General features: G+C 36.2%; 1 protein-coding gene across 1 annotated transcript in view; it reads right to left on the bottom strand.

Moving 5' to 3' along the window:
* SUGCT (succinyl-CoA:glutarate-CoA transferase) overlaps positions 1–17,311 on the bottom strand; it is a 313,647-nt gene that overhangs the window by 249,066 nt on the left and 47,270 nt on the right. The window contains exon 9 of the mRNA XM_041400354.1: positions 2,819–2,914. Within this exon, the coding sequence (XP_041256288.1) occupies positions 2,819–2,914 (96 nt within the window). The remainder of the gene's footprint in view (positions 1–2,818; positions 2,915–17,311) is intronic.

The raw sequence follows: 17,311 nt of genomic DNA, 5'->3' as shown, positions 1-17,311 counted from the left end.
TTCACATCCTTTTATTTGGCTTCTGGTAATGAACACAGAGAACTGAAAACTCAGACATTTCAGATGATCATGTCACAAAGTCAGTACATTGAAATAACAGAGATACAGTCAAAGGTAAATTTGCCTTGTAAATAGAAAAAAATAGATCTATTTGCAAAGATATTTTGAACAAATTTATTTGGGTGAAGCTCAATAAAATAAAAGCTACCACAGAACACTTATTGTAACAATTGTAAACAAAAAAAGTACTTTTTATGTACATTTTTAGGATGCTTTTAACTGGGTTTTTATTATTTTGGTCAGTGCTTTAGTGTAACTCTGATCAGACATCTCTCACACTGAAAAAATGATGTAAATTATTTTGATTTTGCCTTTTTAATATCTATAAGAGGATCTCATGTTTGCTTGCCCAATCCTCCATCTTTTTACAGGACTGCATGCTCCGTATCACTTCATAATTTATTACCTGTATAAATACTCAAAATACAGCAAGAGAAAGCAAAATAAAGGACATGTGAAAAAAACAACAGTCTGCCACTACCTAATTGATATATAGAAATTCAATTTTCTGAAATGTGTTTTTCATTATTTGAACAAATTGTAGTTCACTTGCATAAAATATCTTGAAAAAAAATTTGTAAAGATTAGTGTAAGTCATTAGCTTAGTAAGCATATTCAGTAAGTAGAATTAGGACTGAAAGTCAGGTATCAGAGATCTGTTCTATATTACAAATTGAAATATTACAAATGAGCTGGATGAGAAACTGTAAAACTAGTACAGTAGCAACAGTGAGGGTTAAGCCAAGTTTATGAAGAACTTTGCAATCTAAGTATAGCTTAGGTTAGTAAAGGGAAAAAAAAAAACTTCTAAAACCCAAAATATTCTTATGGTTACAATCATAATTGCAATGATGGTAGCTGATGCAATGTTAGGCCACACACACAACTCCATCCATAAAAAATCCACCCTAATTATTGGTTTATGAACAAGAAAATTAGATTAAAATTGTTTATAATACTGAGGTAATATTTCTAATACCTACTACAGAAACAACACACAGAAACACAGGAAACATAATTTTATTAGGATATTTTTTAAAAAAATTTTTACTTTCACAATGACTAACCAAGATTAAATCAAAAAACAGCTAAAACAATCTCCAAGACCTAAAGAGCTGTCTATGAAAAAAGAAACAAAGGATACTCAATGTATGTTTTTCATTTTGACTGGGGAAAAACAAAGGCCAAAAGGACATAAAAGAACACAAGTTTCAGTTATTCACCCAAATGCCACATGATGAAGATAAAATGCTTTGTTTAGTCAGGTTTTTGGGTTTGCTTATACAAACTTCAGATACTTCAGATTTGTTTTGTACTTTCAACATACTAAAGTTCAAAAGGCTTGCACCAAAAGGTCACATCACAGAAACACAGCAGAGTGTAAGTACTTGGTTACACTGGGTCATAAGAGCTGGTTCTAGAAAATACATCCATACTGCTACACCAGCAGCACTGGAGACAAGAATACTGCAGAACTAAACTAATTCTTGCAGAAAGAGCCACACCACCTCCCCATTGGTCTGAGACAATTTGCCATTTGTTGTAGCTAATGCATAACAAGATAGTCGATTGTGCAGTATTACAAGTATTGGAAAAAGTCTCCTAGATTAAGTAGACTTAGTCCTTCCAAAGCCAGCTCATTTTGGTTTTAGACCAGAGGAGGTCTGGGTGTTACTAGCTAGTGAAAGAGTTCTGCATAATAGTAGAAATTTTTTGTGTCAGATTTTATGGCCACAAGGAGCTAATCTTTCAATTATGATTACCATGATCTTCACCACTGGGAAGACTTTACACTAAATTTCCCTCACGTCCTCTAAAAAGAAAGGAGAGGGTAAAGATACTCAGCAGTGTTTAGGTGCAGTTCTCCCCAGCAAATGCTGGAAACTGCCCCTCTCAAGATTTAAAGGACTCTGGACATAAATTAAGAAATACTGGCTTTGCCTAGCTAGATACAAACATGACCACTTGATAAGAAATGCAAACAAATATGAAATAAAAAATAGATTTCTCTTAATTAAATATATGCTCAAGTTTCTGTAAGACATGACCTCCATCTAAGAACACAAAATGAAGAGCTAGAAAAGAACAATTTTTTTTGTTTACTAGAAGACCTTACCGTACTGGTCAAAAGTAAGATAAAACTTGCAGTGAGATTTTTTTTTCCTGTGTTTGTTTACATGATGAAGGTCATGTTATTTTAAGGAATGTCAACCCTTCATTAGACGTAGCAGAGTATGAATTCTGCTCAGGAAATCTGAGCTCTGTTTAATTCCTTTTATCAACCTGTTGTCTCACTGAGGCAGTGATTTGTAGCAAATTCAATAAGAAATTACAAATATGTAGCACTGCCAGATTATCTTTGTCATTTAGACTGCTCTTGTAGGCTCACAAGATAAAAACACCAACATTCAGCGGGAAAAAAATGAAAGATCTCAGTTTATAACTGGTATGGAATGGAAGTCACGTAACCCTTAAAAAAAAGGTTTCTCTGTTAGGTGAAAACCAATCAAGTCATCATGCTAGCTTTAAAGTCATCCAGTTTCAGCAAACACCTTTGATCTATTTCAGTGTTCTCTTACTAATCTACTGCTGATGAAGAAATATGTAAAATGCAGAAATGACAGTGAACAACAGAACCTTGTCATGCCTCTACACAGACACATTACAGACTACAGATCATGGGAAAAGTCGATTCTCAATCTCATAATACATAAAAAAATTAATTCCAAGGGAAAAGACCCTAATGCTTTCTGCTTACCTGATATGGAACAATACTCCCATGAGCAGTACCCCAGCGTTTTGCTTCAATTTTGCAATTAAGGTAATTAGCTGCTACATGAGTGAGACATGCAACCTGAAAATAGAAAAAAATTATAGTATTCAGGAAAGCTGAAACTTCACTGACAATTTCTCTGAGATTTCTTTTTATGTGCTTTAGATACATAAGTTAACATACTTATGTCACAAAAGTATCCTTTAGACATTATATATTTTGCATATTTTTTTTTTTACGATGAGAAAAACTCAGGCTACAGTCCTTGTTTAAAAACAACTCCATAAACTCAAAAATTAATATGTTCCCCTTAACACCAGAAATGCTGGATGTATGTAGCATTAAACTACACTGAGAGATAAGAGAGTGTTTCCCTAAATATTTTGCAGAATAGTCAGCTGCAGCAGTGTCTTCTCTGAAGTATAGTGGGAAGCATGACAGATTTGTGGGATAGAACTCACCATTTCCTGAACCTCAATCCTATGCTTAAATCACAAAGACATTTTCCTCAGTTACAAGATTATCTTTTCATTTTCTCCTATGCTTCTCATTTTACATGTCCAAGCTATGGAATATATTTCTGAATTCTTCAGCTCCCCACATATTCTGTAATATTAATTAAGTCATGAGCCTTGATAAATCATCTGTCATTAGAAGATAAGGAGAGATTTAGCAAATTATTAGTCAGACATAGTTGGAAAAGTATTAACTTTGAAGGAAATATAGCACACTAACTTAGGAACCAGAATGTGAGAGTATAAATATATATATTATAAGTATGATTATATCTTAGGAAAAAGAAAAGAAAGTTTGTGATGCAGTAATGCATGAAAATCAGTGGTTCTTTTATAATCCATGGCAGATTCCTTATTCTTTATTCTTGGAGGGAATATAGTGTTTGATGATATCTGAAGCCAAGTAACACAATAAAGCATTACAGTTTCCATGGAAGGTTATCACTCATTCATCAGACACAGTGCATTTGTTTTATTCTGTTAACTAGCTGCACCAGTTAGTGCAAGTTCTTGCCTCAACAGCAGACCATGTGAACAATTTTTTCCAAAAATATTATTTTCTCCATATTTCTCCCATTAGATGAAAGAAATTTGCTTTGACGATCAAACAGTTTATAATATTTTGTGCCTACTAATCAGTCTAGTCTACAACAAAACACACAATTAATTCAGAGTCCACCATTCATATTCCAATATGTGAATTATATCAGAATTCCCAGGAATCAAGAGCCATTTCATTTCCTTGTTCTTTCTTCAGATATTCTGAAAAGAAAATGTGAATGTGTCACTGTCATATTTAAAGAAAATATTTAACTGTAAATCATGCATGCAGCAATTTAGTACAGCAGAAAAATTAAGAAAATATATAGCAAATAAGTGTCTAACTACTGACAAAAATTGTATTTGTATATACTAACTAGAAACACAATTCTTTATTCCTGAGTACTTTTGGAAAACATTTTGTAGCTGGATTTCAGGTCCAGCTGTTTATAGCCCAGTGTTACTTCATTTGGCTAAAATGTTGAACCATGTCTGTTCTTTGGTCCCCAGGAAAATCTCAGAAGCTAAGGAAATGGAACTGGAAGTATCTAGAAAGAATTTTTTCCCTAGTCTGCAACTTTTCTCAGCAATATAGAATGAAACACCATGATTATAGACAGAGTTAATGAGTTACAAGAGTGTGTCATTTATTAGTAACACATAGCCTTGACCCATCGTTTTGGCCATTTTTTCACTTTGGGGTCATACTCCACAGTGATACTTTCTCTACCACAGCAAACAGCTTTGCAGTAATGATGAAATTATCTAATTATTCATTAAATATTCTTCTGTATTTGCATGCAACACTACACAGCTGACATATTACACACAAGTTTCACTGACAGGTGAGATGAATCCATTACAAGCAGCTTTTACTTCTAAAGACCAAGAATATGCATTTAATTTTCCACGTTTTCCTTACAGGAAATGCTATATCAAACTTAACTCCAGGAAGGACATAGTAAATTAAAACCTAGTGAAACAGAATCCCAAAATATTGATATTAAATGTAATTGAGCCAAGATTTCATGATATCCATTTGTTTCTACATTCTATACTATAGAATTAGGGATTGGAGTTTCATAAACAGAATTCTTCACAAAAAGACTTTTATCCCTAAAAATATATTTTCTTAACACAGTGTTGCAAATTGCTTCAGCTTCCTTGATGAGATGAATGTACTATTTTCAGTAATGGAAAAAACTATACATTCCATTTCTTTAAAGCATTTGTTCACAGTACATTAAGAAAAAAGGGATTAAAACATAATGCTCACTAGATATTGACATTTGACCACTAAAGCAGCTGCTTCACACTTATTTCAGTAGCAAGAGACCAAAAATGCCAGGGAAGTCAGAGCATAGTAAAGATGGCGATGTTGGAACTAACAGTTGCTTGGACCATATCAAGGTCTCAGTTCACCTTGGTACTTAGTATGAAAAATAATTCCATTTCAGTCAATGTACTGACCACTCGCTTGAATGCATATGCCTATGTAGCCTGTAAAACTGGTTTGCTCATTTTTGTTTTATCAATAAATCATGAACGAAAAAGGTTTTTGGCTTCCTCTGACTTCCTTCTCTGATTTGAGTCAGAGTCAAGTTAGCCAGAAAAAAATAATTATTAGCAGTAGCTGTAGTATCATCACCAAACAAATAAGCTTATATAGACCAAAATAAAGTAAATATATCAATGTTTTATGTGAAAATACACCATTGAGTGAACTCTGTGGCCTTTTGCCACATTCATAATAACTTTCTGACAAGTTCAGCAAACTTAAAGACGATTCTATTTCTACTGTCCCATGAAACTTTCCCTTACCATGCCTTTCCCTTTCCTATCTTCCTTGCTCAGTTCATTGTCTTTGGTCTTTCCAAAGTTTTAGTCCCACTACAAAGGCACAGTCCAAAAAAACTTTTCAGCATATACAATTTATGTAATTAATAAAGAACACAAAGAATTGATCTACCTATATCTTACAGCTGTTAAGCAAACTGCTGAAGTACAAGCATAAAAAAGATATCCCAAATGAACATTTTTATAGACATTATATCCTTTAGAAAAAATGTTTGTAACAATGTAAGTCTATTTCTCCAAACTCCCCTGTAATTCAGGACTCAGGACCTCACTGATAGAGACACTTCTTGCAGTAGAAACACCTATAATACAATCAATCTCTCAAACTGGAGTTTGGGTACATCTGCATTACACATTCAGCTAAGTATTTTTAAAATCTATATTTAAAACTGTTTTCCTGAAACCTTATAGACCCATTTATTTTCTCCTTTAATTAAGAAATAATCCTCAAAAGTAACCTTTGAACTTACAACATTAAAGCAGATAATGCAATGATACAGACATCTCTGTATTCCTTTGCTTGTAGAGACAGATCTATGCACTGTAAATATGCATTATCAAATATCTACAGATAAACGTTTCTTTATTTCACATCAGTAAAGGGAACACGTATTTCAACATTCCTTTCTAATGTTACTGTTGATCGCCAAATCCCATATTTGTGTAACAGACTTACTTAAATCAGAACAAAAAGAGAGCTGCATTAAGGCCTGAAAAGTTATGCTGAGATTACGACAAAATCAGACAGATGGGAAACAAGATATTAAAACCCACAAGGTCAGCAGACAAAGAAAAGAGACAGAATTTCAAAAGATTTTTTTTCAAAATAGCACATCAAACATAATTTATTACAATGAGTTTGCTGAGTCAATTAATCATTTACATGCAATTTCAACTAGTGTATATGAAGACAAAAGAAGACAGGTAACTGGAAAGAGAAAATAACATTTTAATTATATTCTTTACTTTCTTCTCCCTCCAATTTTGCGTCTGCTGTCTTGCCACATACCTTAACAATGCTTTGACTCTAAGCCAAGTCAATTTATTTCTGTCTCATTCTTTGTTTGCTTTTTCTTAAAGTAAGCATGTAGACTTATTAACTTCCGAGACTCAGGCATTTTTACACTGGCATAGGTAACTTATTTTATGCAATGTTACAGAAGTAGCAACACAATCATTAATTCACAGCTTTGCAAGAAAAAAAATCATTCCAGAAAATTCCATGGCCTTCTGTTGTACAGAGGCCAATAATCTCCCATTTACATCTTTTCCATACTTCTGGTGACATATTAAAAAATATTTACATGAGAAAAATGTGAACATAAGATCACAATCCACATTTGGTGCACACTATAAAAGGTCTCTTAAAATCACTGATCCTATGCTAGTATTTACCTAATGACTTATTTTACTGGTTTATGTTTTCCCTAATAAGTATTTTGACACTGGTAACATTTAAGTTTGACTAATTTTGCTTTGCAGTTATCCCCTATTGTCCTTATAGAAGCTGCTTCCATGTACATGTGCATCAAGTGACTCTCAGCTCTTGCTCCTTGAGTCATTTTTGCATTATATAAAAACACAAAAACTCCACATCAAAACCCAAAACCTCTATCTCTACCAGGCTAACCCCCACTCTACCAGCTAATTACACAATTCCTAAGCATCGACCCAGCTGTTTCAGGATGTGGCACTACACCACAGTGGACTGATAGAACAGCAGTGTTCTATCAGTTTTTACGCAGGGAATTGTGTTTCAAACTCTTGCAAGAATTAACTGGGCAGCAGAAACCACAGCCTTGTGCAGAGGCAAGAGAGCTGCCACAATTAAAGGCAGCCCATGCAGGGGTCCAGCAGGAAACCCAGGTTCCTCCTACCAGGTGCTACCAACAAACATCACCTTACATTAAGGCTTGTAAGGGCCGCCCATCTAACCTGAAGTTGCGAGATTTGCAGAAGGTAAAAAACAGTTCAAGAGTGGCATACACCTATAGGCAGGGCAGACATTCCCACCTGCAAGTACACAGCAAAGCCACTGCCCACAAAGAAGCAAGATTTTACTGCTTCATCCGTGGTGTTCCTTCATCAAAACAGCAGGTCTGGCCTGCAAAACTTAAATTAAAAAAGTAAAACTACTATCATGTAAGCCAAGGCTTAATAATATTAAAGAGAATTTCTGAAAAACGTCTGTGGTCATGTAATGAACACCGTGCTCCAGTTTTGTGTTTTCTACTCAGTGACACTGATTTCTCTTAATGAAAAACTCCAGGAAATTATCATTAATTCACCCTTCACAAAAGAAAACTCCTGGCACTGAAGTATCCATAAATGGCATAAAAATAACTAGAATTTTAACAGATCTCCTATAGTGTCCTGTTCTTGTACGTTCCAACCAGACACTTAGGCAGGTATACAAATCCATGCTAGCAGTCACATGCAGCATGGGGGATTTGCTGATTCAAGTTAGTCACCTGACCAATAGCACACAGCAAATGACAGTCACACAAAAGATGTCCTAGAAGGTGTTAATTGAACAAGAAACAATAAAACCCCCCAAACCACTCAATAAGAAAATAAGAGGTAATGAATTTGAAAACCTTATCTAGAATACAAATTCTCAAAGGTTAAGATAGATAAAAAGAGCAAACAGACTTTAAGGTATACAGTTGTATAAATACTTTTTTTGCCTGAAAATTATGTCTGATCACATCTTTTACTTTATCAAAAATAAGTTTAGACTCCATAAAGAAATGGAAACGTCTTCAAAAACGCAATGCCTTTGCATCACAGAGAACTGCTACGTTCAGTGAAATGAAACAACAAAAAAAGAACTGATCTCAAAATTCTTTTTAATGAGCTATTTAGAGCTCATAAAAGACCAGAATGGATTCTTCCCATAGCACAGAGATCAGCTCCTGATTAAGATTCAATTAGCATTAAAAATAGCAAAGATTGATGCAACACTAACAGATGTAGGACTTGTAATTACAAAAGTATGTTTCAAGAGTAAGTACATATTAAATGGACTCCTATCTTTCCTTAGTCTCCAATTAAATAGGCAAACAAACAAACAAAATAAACTTCTACACACTCAGATGAATTTTAGGTGGAGGATCAAAAATAAAAATCCTGACCATAGAAGCTATTATACAGCACTGGCATTAGAGAGAAAAAGGAAACCAAAAAAATTTTTTTTCTTTTAAATGAGCTCCAGTTGAAGAAAGACACATTCTAAAAGGAAGAATAAATTTCATTTTCTTGATTATGATAAAATACTAGGTTTTTTTTTTCTGAAAGCTTAAAGAAAGATACTACTTCAGCTTCATAATTACAAAAGAACGTCACTAAAGAACCTGTTACTTTAAAAAAAAAAAAAAAACCAAAGAAAACCACCACCAACTATTAAGGAGAATATTAAGCCTAAAAAATCCAAGAACTCCAAAGTTAGTCTGTATACTCAGTGCAAAATCCAAAACCTGAAGTCAATGGTTTCTCATGAAGAAAAAAAAGAAAAAACCAAAAAAGCCTATCAGTGGATTTTCTTATAATATGATCATAAATGCATTGTGTTCGGTATTTCACACAGCTCTATCAAGTCCAGGCAAAATTCAACTGACAAAAAAGTTTATTCTGCAACATTGTATTCAGGTTTCTCTAACACTACAACACATTTTGTCTCTTGATTTTCTAGAGCTAAATGATGGTGAGGATAGGCTTGAGTATTCATGGGTAAGAATCAAGAAGGCTAACAGGGCAGACATCCTGGTGGCAGTCTTACAGACTGCCCAATCAGGAGAAAAGGAAGACAGAATACTCCATGAGCAGCTGGCAGAAGTCTCACAATTGCTATCCCTTGTTCTCATGAGGGACTTCAACATACTAGATGTCTTGAAAATACAACACAACAAAGAGGCAATAATCTAGGAGTCTGGAGCGTGTGGAAGATAACTTTCTGATGCATTTGGTGAGAGCCAGCTAGGAAAAGAGCCCTCTGGACCTGTTGTTTGTGAACAGAGAGGAAATTCTGGGTGGGAGTAGAAGGCTGTCTTGAGCATAGCAATCATGAAATGATAGAATTTTTAATTCTTGCAGAAGGAAGGAGAGGACAGTTACCTTGGAAATACAGAGGGAAAACTCTGACCTGTTTAGGAGATTTGTTAAGAGAGTCCCTTGGGAAGAAGTCCTGTAGGACAAAGGAATCTAGGGAGGCTGCATATTCTACAGGAAGGAACAAAGGTTCAGGCACAGGATCATCATGTTGCACATGCCCAACAACCAGGGGACCAGGCCCAGCCAGTATAGGTTTAAGAAAGGCAGGTCCTACTTGACCAACCTGATCTGCTATGGCAAGGTAACTCACTAAGTGGATGAGGGAAAAACTGTGGCTGTTGTCAGCCACAAACTCTATCTGGACTTTAATAAAGCCTTTGATATTTTCTCACAGTCTTCTTCTGCTCATGGTTTGGATGGGTGCACTCTTCATTGGATAAAAAAACTTGCTGGATGGCTGGGCCTAGAGAGTGATGGTGAATGGTGCTACACACAGCTGGTCACCAGCTCCACAGGGCTCAGTATTTGGTCCAATTCTGTCTAACATCTTTAACAACACACTGGACAAGGGGACTGAATGCACCCTCACTCAGTTTGCAGACAACACCAAGCTGGGCAGCAGTGCTGATCTTCTGGAGAGTAAGAAGGCTCTGCAGAAGGACCTGGACAGGCTGGATCAACGAGCCAAAGTCACTGGTATGAGGTTCAACAAGAAGTCCTGGATCCTGCACAACAAGATCATAACAACCCCAGGCAGTGCTACAGGCTGCTGGAAAGCTGGCCAGCAGAAAAGGCCCTGGGGGTGCTGGTTGACAGCAGTTGAACATGAGCCAGTGTGTGCCCAGGTAGCCAAGAAGGACAATGGCATCCTGGCCTGTATCAGGAACAGTGTGGCCAGCAGGACCAGGGCAGTGCTCTATAATCAGAACTGGTGCAGCCTCAAATCCTGTGTTCAGTTTTGAGGCCCTCACTACCAGAAAGCTATTGAGGTGCTGAAGCATATCCAGAGAAAGACAGTGAAGCTGGTGAAGGATCTGGAGCACAAGTCTTTTAAGAAGCAGGTGTGGGAGCTTGAATTGCTCAGACTGGAGAAAAGGAGGCTCAGAGATGACCCTTATTGCTCACTACAACTTCTTGAAAGGGGGCTGTAGTGAGATGGGGGAGCCAGTCTCTTCTCCCAGGCAACAAGTGATAGGACAAAAGGAAAAGGTCTCTAAACCAAGGAGGTTTGGACTAGATAATAGGAAAAAAATTTTCACAGAAAAGGTTGTCAGCTATAGGAACATGCTGCCCAGGGAAGTGGTGGAGTCGCTGTATCTGGGGGTATTTAAAAGATGTGGCACTTTGGGACATGCTTTAGTGGTAGACTTGGCAATGCTGAATTAGTTGATGATCTTAAAGTTCTTTTCCAACCTAAATGATCCTTTTCTATTCTAAAAATAATAGCTATATTGGATGGCTGAGAATGGAAACAAGAAAGCGTAAAAATATGATAAAGACAAACAGATTTTGCTCATATAAAATTTAATTACCTGTGAAGACAGGCATCAGAATAACTATAGCAATTTTTATTCTTGTTTGCAACTGTGTAGCATCCAGAGGCTCCATACTGGATTTTATATACACTTTATTTAATCAGTTATAAGGATGCTTATCCATGGAAAGCTCTCAACATCCAAAACCTGCTGTATTAAGGCACCTTTCACTTTTGATCTTATGATAGCAACAGTGCCATTTACAATGAAAATATGCATACATCTAACCATTTACACCACTCATCTTTTTGTTCTCCACATTTATCAGCATTAATACTTGCACAGAAAAAAGAATCTTAGGTGTGTTTGTCTACTGACATTGTCATTTTCATCTTATCTGTAGTGAACAAATGCAAAAATAAAATAGAATAGTAATTTCAACAGCTGCAGCAGTGCAAACAGGTAAATTTTTAGACTTTTTATTTGATACACAGGGAGGCACATGAAGAAACAAGTCATGTCTATTTGGTTGTGTGAGAAATGTGCAAATGTTGTCTGCCTATTATCACAGTGAAATCTCCCATTCATTACAGTATTACCTCGGCAGAACAACAATGGCTTTAGTTCTAACACTGAAAATCTCCATTCACTCTCCATTAAGTACTTAATGTACTAATGGTGCTAATGCACTACAGGGGTGTCACAAGAAACAAATGCATGCAATTAAATGAAATGTTTGAAATAGGACGTTTTACAAGATTATCATTTCTGTGCCTCTGCAGCATTAAGCAATGCCCATAACACTCTTTTGAGTATTTTAATGCTGTTCACATTGCACATGTAGTACATTTACTAAGCTGTTACGCAGCATGCAAGTGAGAGAAATGTGGTCCAAAGTTCTATTTAACTTGAGTATTACCAATGAGTCTGGAGTCAAAATATGGCACTCCTACATAATACTTTTTTTAGTGGCAACATTGTAAATTATACCCTGAAGAAGGAATTTATTCTTAATTCAATCTACAAAAATAACTTCAAATATATTTATTAGAGAAATCCAGAACTACCAAATTCATTCAAAGCAAGGCAAGGAATTTTTACAAATAACTGAACTCTGACTAAGCACCCACATTTATGGTCACATTGATCCACCCCAGAGTAGTGAGGGAAGGAAAAGAACTTGTTAAACCACTCTCAATCCTCTACCATCAATCCTTGTTAACTGGAGAAGTTCCAGTTGACTTGAAATTAGCAAATCTAAAGGATGCAGCTGAAGGATGATTCAGGGAACTACAGCTCTGTCAGCCTGACTTCCCTTCCATCCAAGTTTAAGGAAGAGATCATCCTGAATGCCATTATATGGCACATGCAGGACAATCAGGGGATCAGACCCAGCCAGCATGCATTTATGAAAGGCAGGTTCTGCTTGATAAATCTGATCTTATTCTACGATCAAGTGACCTACTGAGTAGATGAGGAAAAGGCAGTGGATGTACTCTATCTAGACTTCAATAAAGCATTTGACAGACTCCCACGGCATTCTCCTAGATGGGTGAATGCCCCAGTTAATAAAAACCTGGCTGGATGACCAGGCCTGGAGAGTTGAGGTAAATGGAACTAAATCCACCTAGTGATGGGTCACTAGTAGCATTCCCCAGGGCTCAGTTTTGGGGCTGGTCCCTGTTTAACATCTTTTTTGATGATCTGGACCTGGGGATTCAGGGCACCCTCAATAAATTTACAGAAAACACTAAGTTGGGTGTGAGTGTTCATCTGCTCAAGAGTAGGGAAGGCTCTGCAGGGAAACCTGGACAAGCTTGATCAGTGGGCTGAGGACAACATGATGAGGACAAAAGGGAAGTGCTGGGTCCTGCATTCAGGTCCCAGCAAGACCATGCAGCTTGGGGAGGAGTGGCTCAAGAGCTGCTCAGCAGAAAGGGGCCTGGGGGTGCTAAGTGTGAGCCAGCAGTGTGCCCAGGTGGCCAGGAAGATCAGTGGCATCCTGGCCTGTATGAAGAACAGTGCGGCCAGCAGGACCAGGGCAGAGATCAACCTCCTGTACTCAGCACTGGGAGGTCACACCTCGAGTACTGTGTTCAGTTCTGGACCTCTCACTTTAGAAAGGACACTGAGGTGCTGGATTGTGGCCAAAGAAGGGCAACAAGGCTTCTGAAAGTTTTGGAAAACATTTCTTATGGGGAATGGCTGTGGGAGCCGGGGTTGTTTATTCTCAAGAGGGGGCTCAGGAGGGACCTCATTGCTCTCTACAAATACCTGTAAGGAGGTTGTAGTGAGGTGGGGATGGGCCTCTTCTCCTGTGTCTGCAGTGAGAGGACCAGAGGATGTGGCCTTAAGATGAGACAAGGGAGATTCAGATACCAGGAAAAAAAACCAATCACTGTTAGGGTGGTCGGGCACTGGAATAGGTTGCCCATGGTGGAGTCACCATCCCTGGAGATGTCTAAGAGGTGGCTGGATCTGGATAATGTGATTTAGTGGTTTAGGGATTATAGTGGTAGTTCTGGGTTGACAACTGAACTTCATGATTTTAATGTCTCTTTCAACCTTGATGATTCTATGACTTTTATACAGTTGAATGGATACCTGTTTTAGAAGGGTTTCAGAAGTTTAGAAGGGTTTCAGAAGTCCCAAACTAGAGTCTGAACACACTTTTTACAGCTTTCACTATAACGTAGTAAGTAATAAGTTGTGACTTTTGGCCTAACCATATGACACTTCTCTAAAGAGTTTGCAATCTAACTGATTAGCCAAAACCAATGCTGAATAGAGAAACAATACTGTGCTGAATACAAAGAGAAATTCTGACAGCAGGACCTCATCAGACCAAAGGAAGTAATTATTTCAAATGTGTTTCAGCATCATCCTTTACCTTTTTAAAAAGTAAATTATAATCTACAGAGAAATTTTAATGAGTTTCCTGAAGTAATCAAACTAAGCAGTGTTGAAACCTTAGCTAGAGTTCTATCACCATACCCAAAAATGCCACACTTGTTAAGGTTTATTAGATTTCCAGAGGTTCAGCAGCACATAAAAATCAGCAGTCTTAATTTAAAATTTTCTATGACATAAAGCTAAAACCTCTTCCATCAAGTTACAACCCTTTTACTTGTTATTTACATTTAAAAATGGAGCATAATGTGTTGAAAGCCTCTATCCTAGTCTGATGAACTTATAGAATGGCTTCTGAAACTTCTATGAGTTTAGAGAGGCAGGTGAGATTTTGGGGTACACTAAATGTGTTTATTCTGGTACTAGTTGTTTAAATCATTCTCCTTTCTTTTCATTTACCCAGGTTATCCTTCTCCTAATACTCAGCACGATTCTGAAATCTGATCTGCTGGTAATAAACATCTTGATTCCATTTCCAAGATTACACCCTTATTTAAAAGTCATCTAAATTAAAAACTCATTAAAAGAAATGTCTTCCTTTGTCTTCAAACTCTCTCCCCTACCCATCCCAGGCATCCTTTTTTTTTTAAGTAAAAAAGGGGCATATTTTTTCTATCTCCTTTCTAGTCTTTCTCTAATTAATGACAGAGGCAGATCAATATAGGAAAATGAAGCTGCAACTCATTCAGGCTTGGTTTCTTTAGCACAAGAACAATGGTAGCAAAGACAAAAAAGACAGAGAATTTACAGTTAGGCAGCATTTAAAGAAGAAATTCCCTAGCAATTTGAATATGTATTCTGTTTACAGAGTAAAGAAAGCCTCTAAATAAAACCAAGATCCAGTTGGAGGATGTTCTACCAATGACTGCATAACTAATCATTAGAAATCAAAACACAAATTCCACAGAGGCCAATATTAAATTGAGTTACTGTCACGTGTGTATGGTATTCTGGTCTATTCAGTCAAATTCTGGCTGCTTAAAACCCAGAGGGATAAATTCTGTTCTTAGTTATACAGCTGTCCTCAATGGAAATTGTCAAAAATACAAGCCAAGAAATGTTTAAAGTGCAGTATATGTTTAAAGAAATGTTCACATTAATTCAGATTTTGTTATTTTTCCATATGAGAGCTATACAGTGAAAAAAAAAATCTCCATACAGCACATGCTCAATTTTTTATTATGATGGAGATTAAGAATACTATGTTTTGCAAAGATGATGCTTTATTAGCTTGTAAAAAATGGACTTATTCAAACCATACCCAAAAACAAGATAACTGTGTAACAGTCCTCATAGCTGGCCTCCAAAATCATCAGAAGCAATAACCTCTAAAAAAGATGATTTTTCTTTTGGTATTTTGGTATTCATTCAACTCATGACTCTCAGCAAGCAGAGAAGCAACAAGATACAGTGAAGACACCTGAGCAGTATTTAAGTTCCAAGACTGATATTTCCATACAATTTATTTATCAGGGATTCTATGATGCCTTGTATGTCCCATAGACAGTATGCAACTGTTATCAGTTCCACCTACACTCAATAATTGCTAAAAGACATGACATGAAAGCCCTGAACAGATAGCACTGAAAGTACCTTAAACAGATACGCCTTAAACAGAATCATCATGGGAAAATGTGAGGCAGAAACAAAAACTAATAGCTTCTAACCCTCATCATTCCCTCAGTAAATTAGCTGTTTTATTAAGAACAAAAATGAAATAAAGAAAATAATTTATACCAATTTTCTAGGTTTTTCTAGAGTCACTTCAACATTTTAAGAAGATATTTGCTATGGCAAATACAAACTAAAACATAGTAATTAGAAGCAGAGAAGTGTCTGATGAAAAATCATATTATACAAACAATATTAACCATATTTTTCTCTCTGTGGAATCTGGTAAAAAATATATTCAGAACTGCAGAAATGTTATATGTAAAATATTTCTTGCAGATTTTTAATCCAAATGAAACCAACTTATTACAGTGTTTGTTGGAGCCTGGTTGTAATTAAATACAGGAAGGATATCAAAAGTCCAAGAGATTTTTTTAAACCACAACAGAAGAAAAGGCACAATTGCATAATTGGAACCAAATCCAAACCCCGCTTCCTTCTTATTTACCAGTATCATCTAAAGGACACTATTTAGATGCTGAAAGATCTGGAGCTTACAACTGTGAATCATCTAAAAGTCAAAAATTTCAAAGGAATTGTATGACACAGGTTAAAATTTATAGATGAGAGATATAGAAAGTTTCTGCTCACTACAAAACCACATCCTAAGAGTAACCATATCTCTTGTTCCAAAAAAAATGCTAGAATCCTATTTTGTTGTGAGGAAAGAAATCTTTTTTGGTAGTAATAAGTGTTTAACACACAGAATTTGAAAGAAAGAAACGTATTTTAAGATATTCTAAAAATACTACTTTGACAGAACAGGGTCTCACTTATAATTTGGTTCTACACAGATAACAAATACGAAACTAACTTGCCAGTCAGTGGGACAGTTCTTTAAAAAGTTTCAGATCAGTTTTATTGGCAGCTGAATTCAGTTCAATGCTCTTTGTTATTTGCACGTCTGTGTAGGAAAGTAGTATCAAAAGAATTTTCCAGCCCTCCCCTCCATCAAAAAAAAAAAAAAAAAAAAAAAAAAAAAAAAAAAAAAAAAACCAAAAAAAAACACCTCTTGTGTTTCTGCAAGGCATGCAGAAAAGTGATAGCACAGACACAGATGGACATTTAGATGCGGATTTTCTGTATAAAACAAACCAAACCATTTTCAAGATTTTCTAATTACCTGAGTGACTTAACCCCTGGGCTCACAATTTTCAGTTCAGATGAAGGGATGAACAAAAGATCCAACCACACTGTTATATTAGCTCAGTGCATGAAATGCTGGCAAAACCAAGAAGTTTCATATAAGACCCTGCTGTCAAAAAACTATAAATAGGATGGTTCAGTACACATAGTAGATTCCTTTTTTCCTCATTAAAAATTACCACACTTCAGCAAAACTCTTGCTGAAGGAAAAGTGATCAAGATGTCTCTGTTTAACCACTAGATCCTACCACAAATCAATGCCAACAAGAACCTAATAAACTGAATGTCTAAAACTTTAGGTTCCTTATTTTTTT

This window comes from Onychostruthus taczanowskii, unplaced genomic scaffold, assembly GCF_017590055.1.
Source record: "Onychostruthus taczanowskii isolate IOZ18803 unplaced genomic scaffold, ASM1759005v1 scaffold179, whole genome shotgun sequence".
NCBI lineage: Eukaryota > Metazoa > Chordata > Aves > Passeriformes > Passeridae > Onychostruthus > Onychostruthus taczanowskii.
This window is presented reverse-complemented; position numbering and strand designations above follow the sequence as displayed.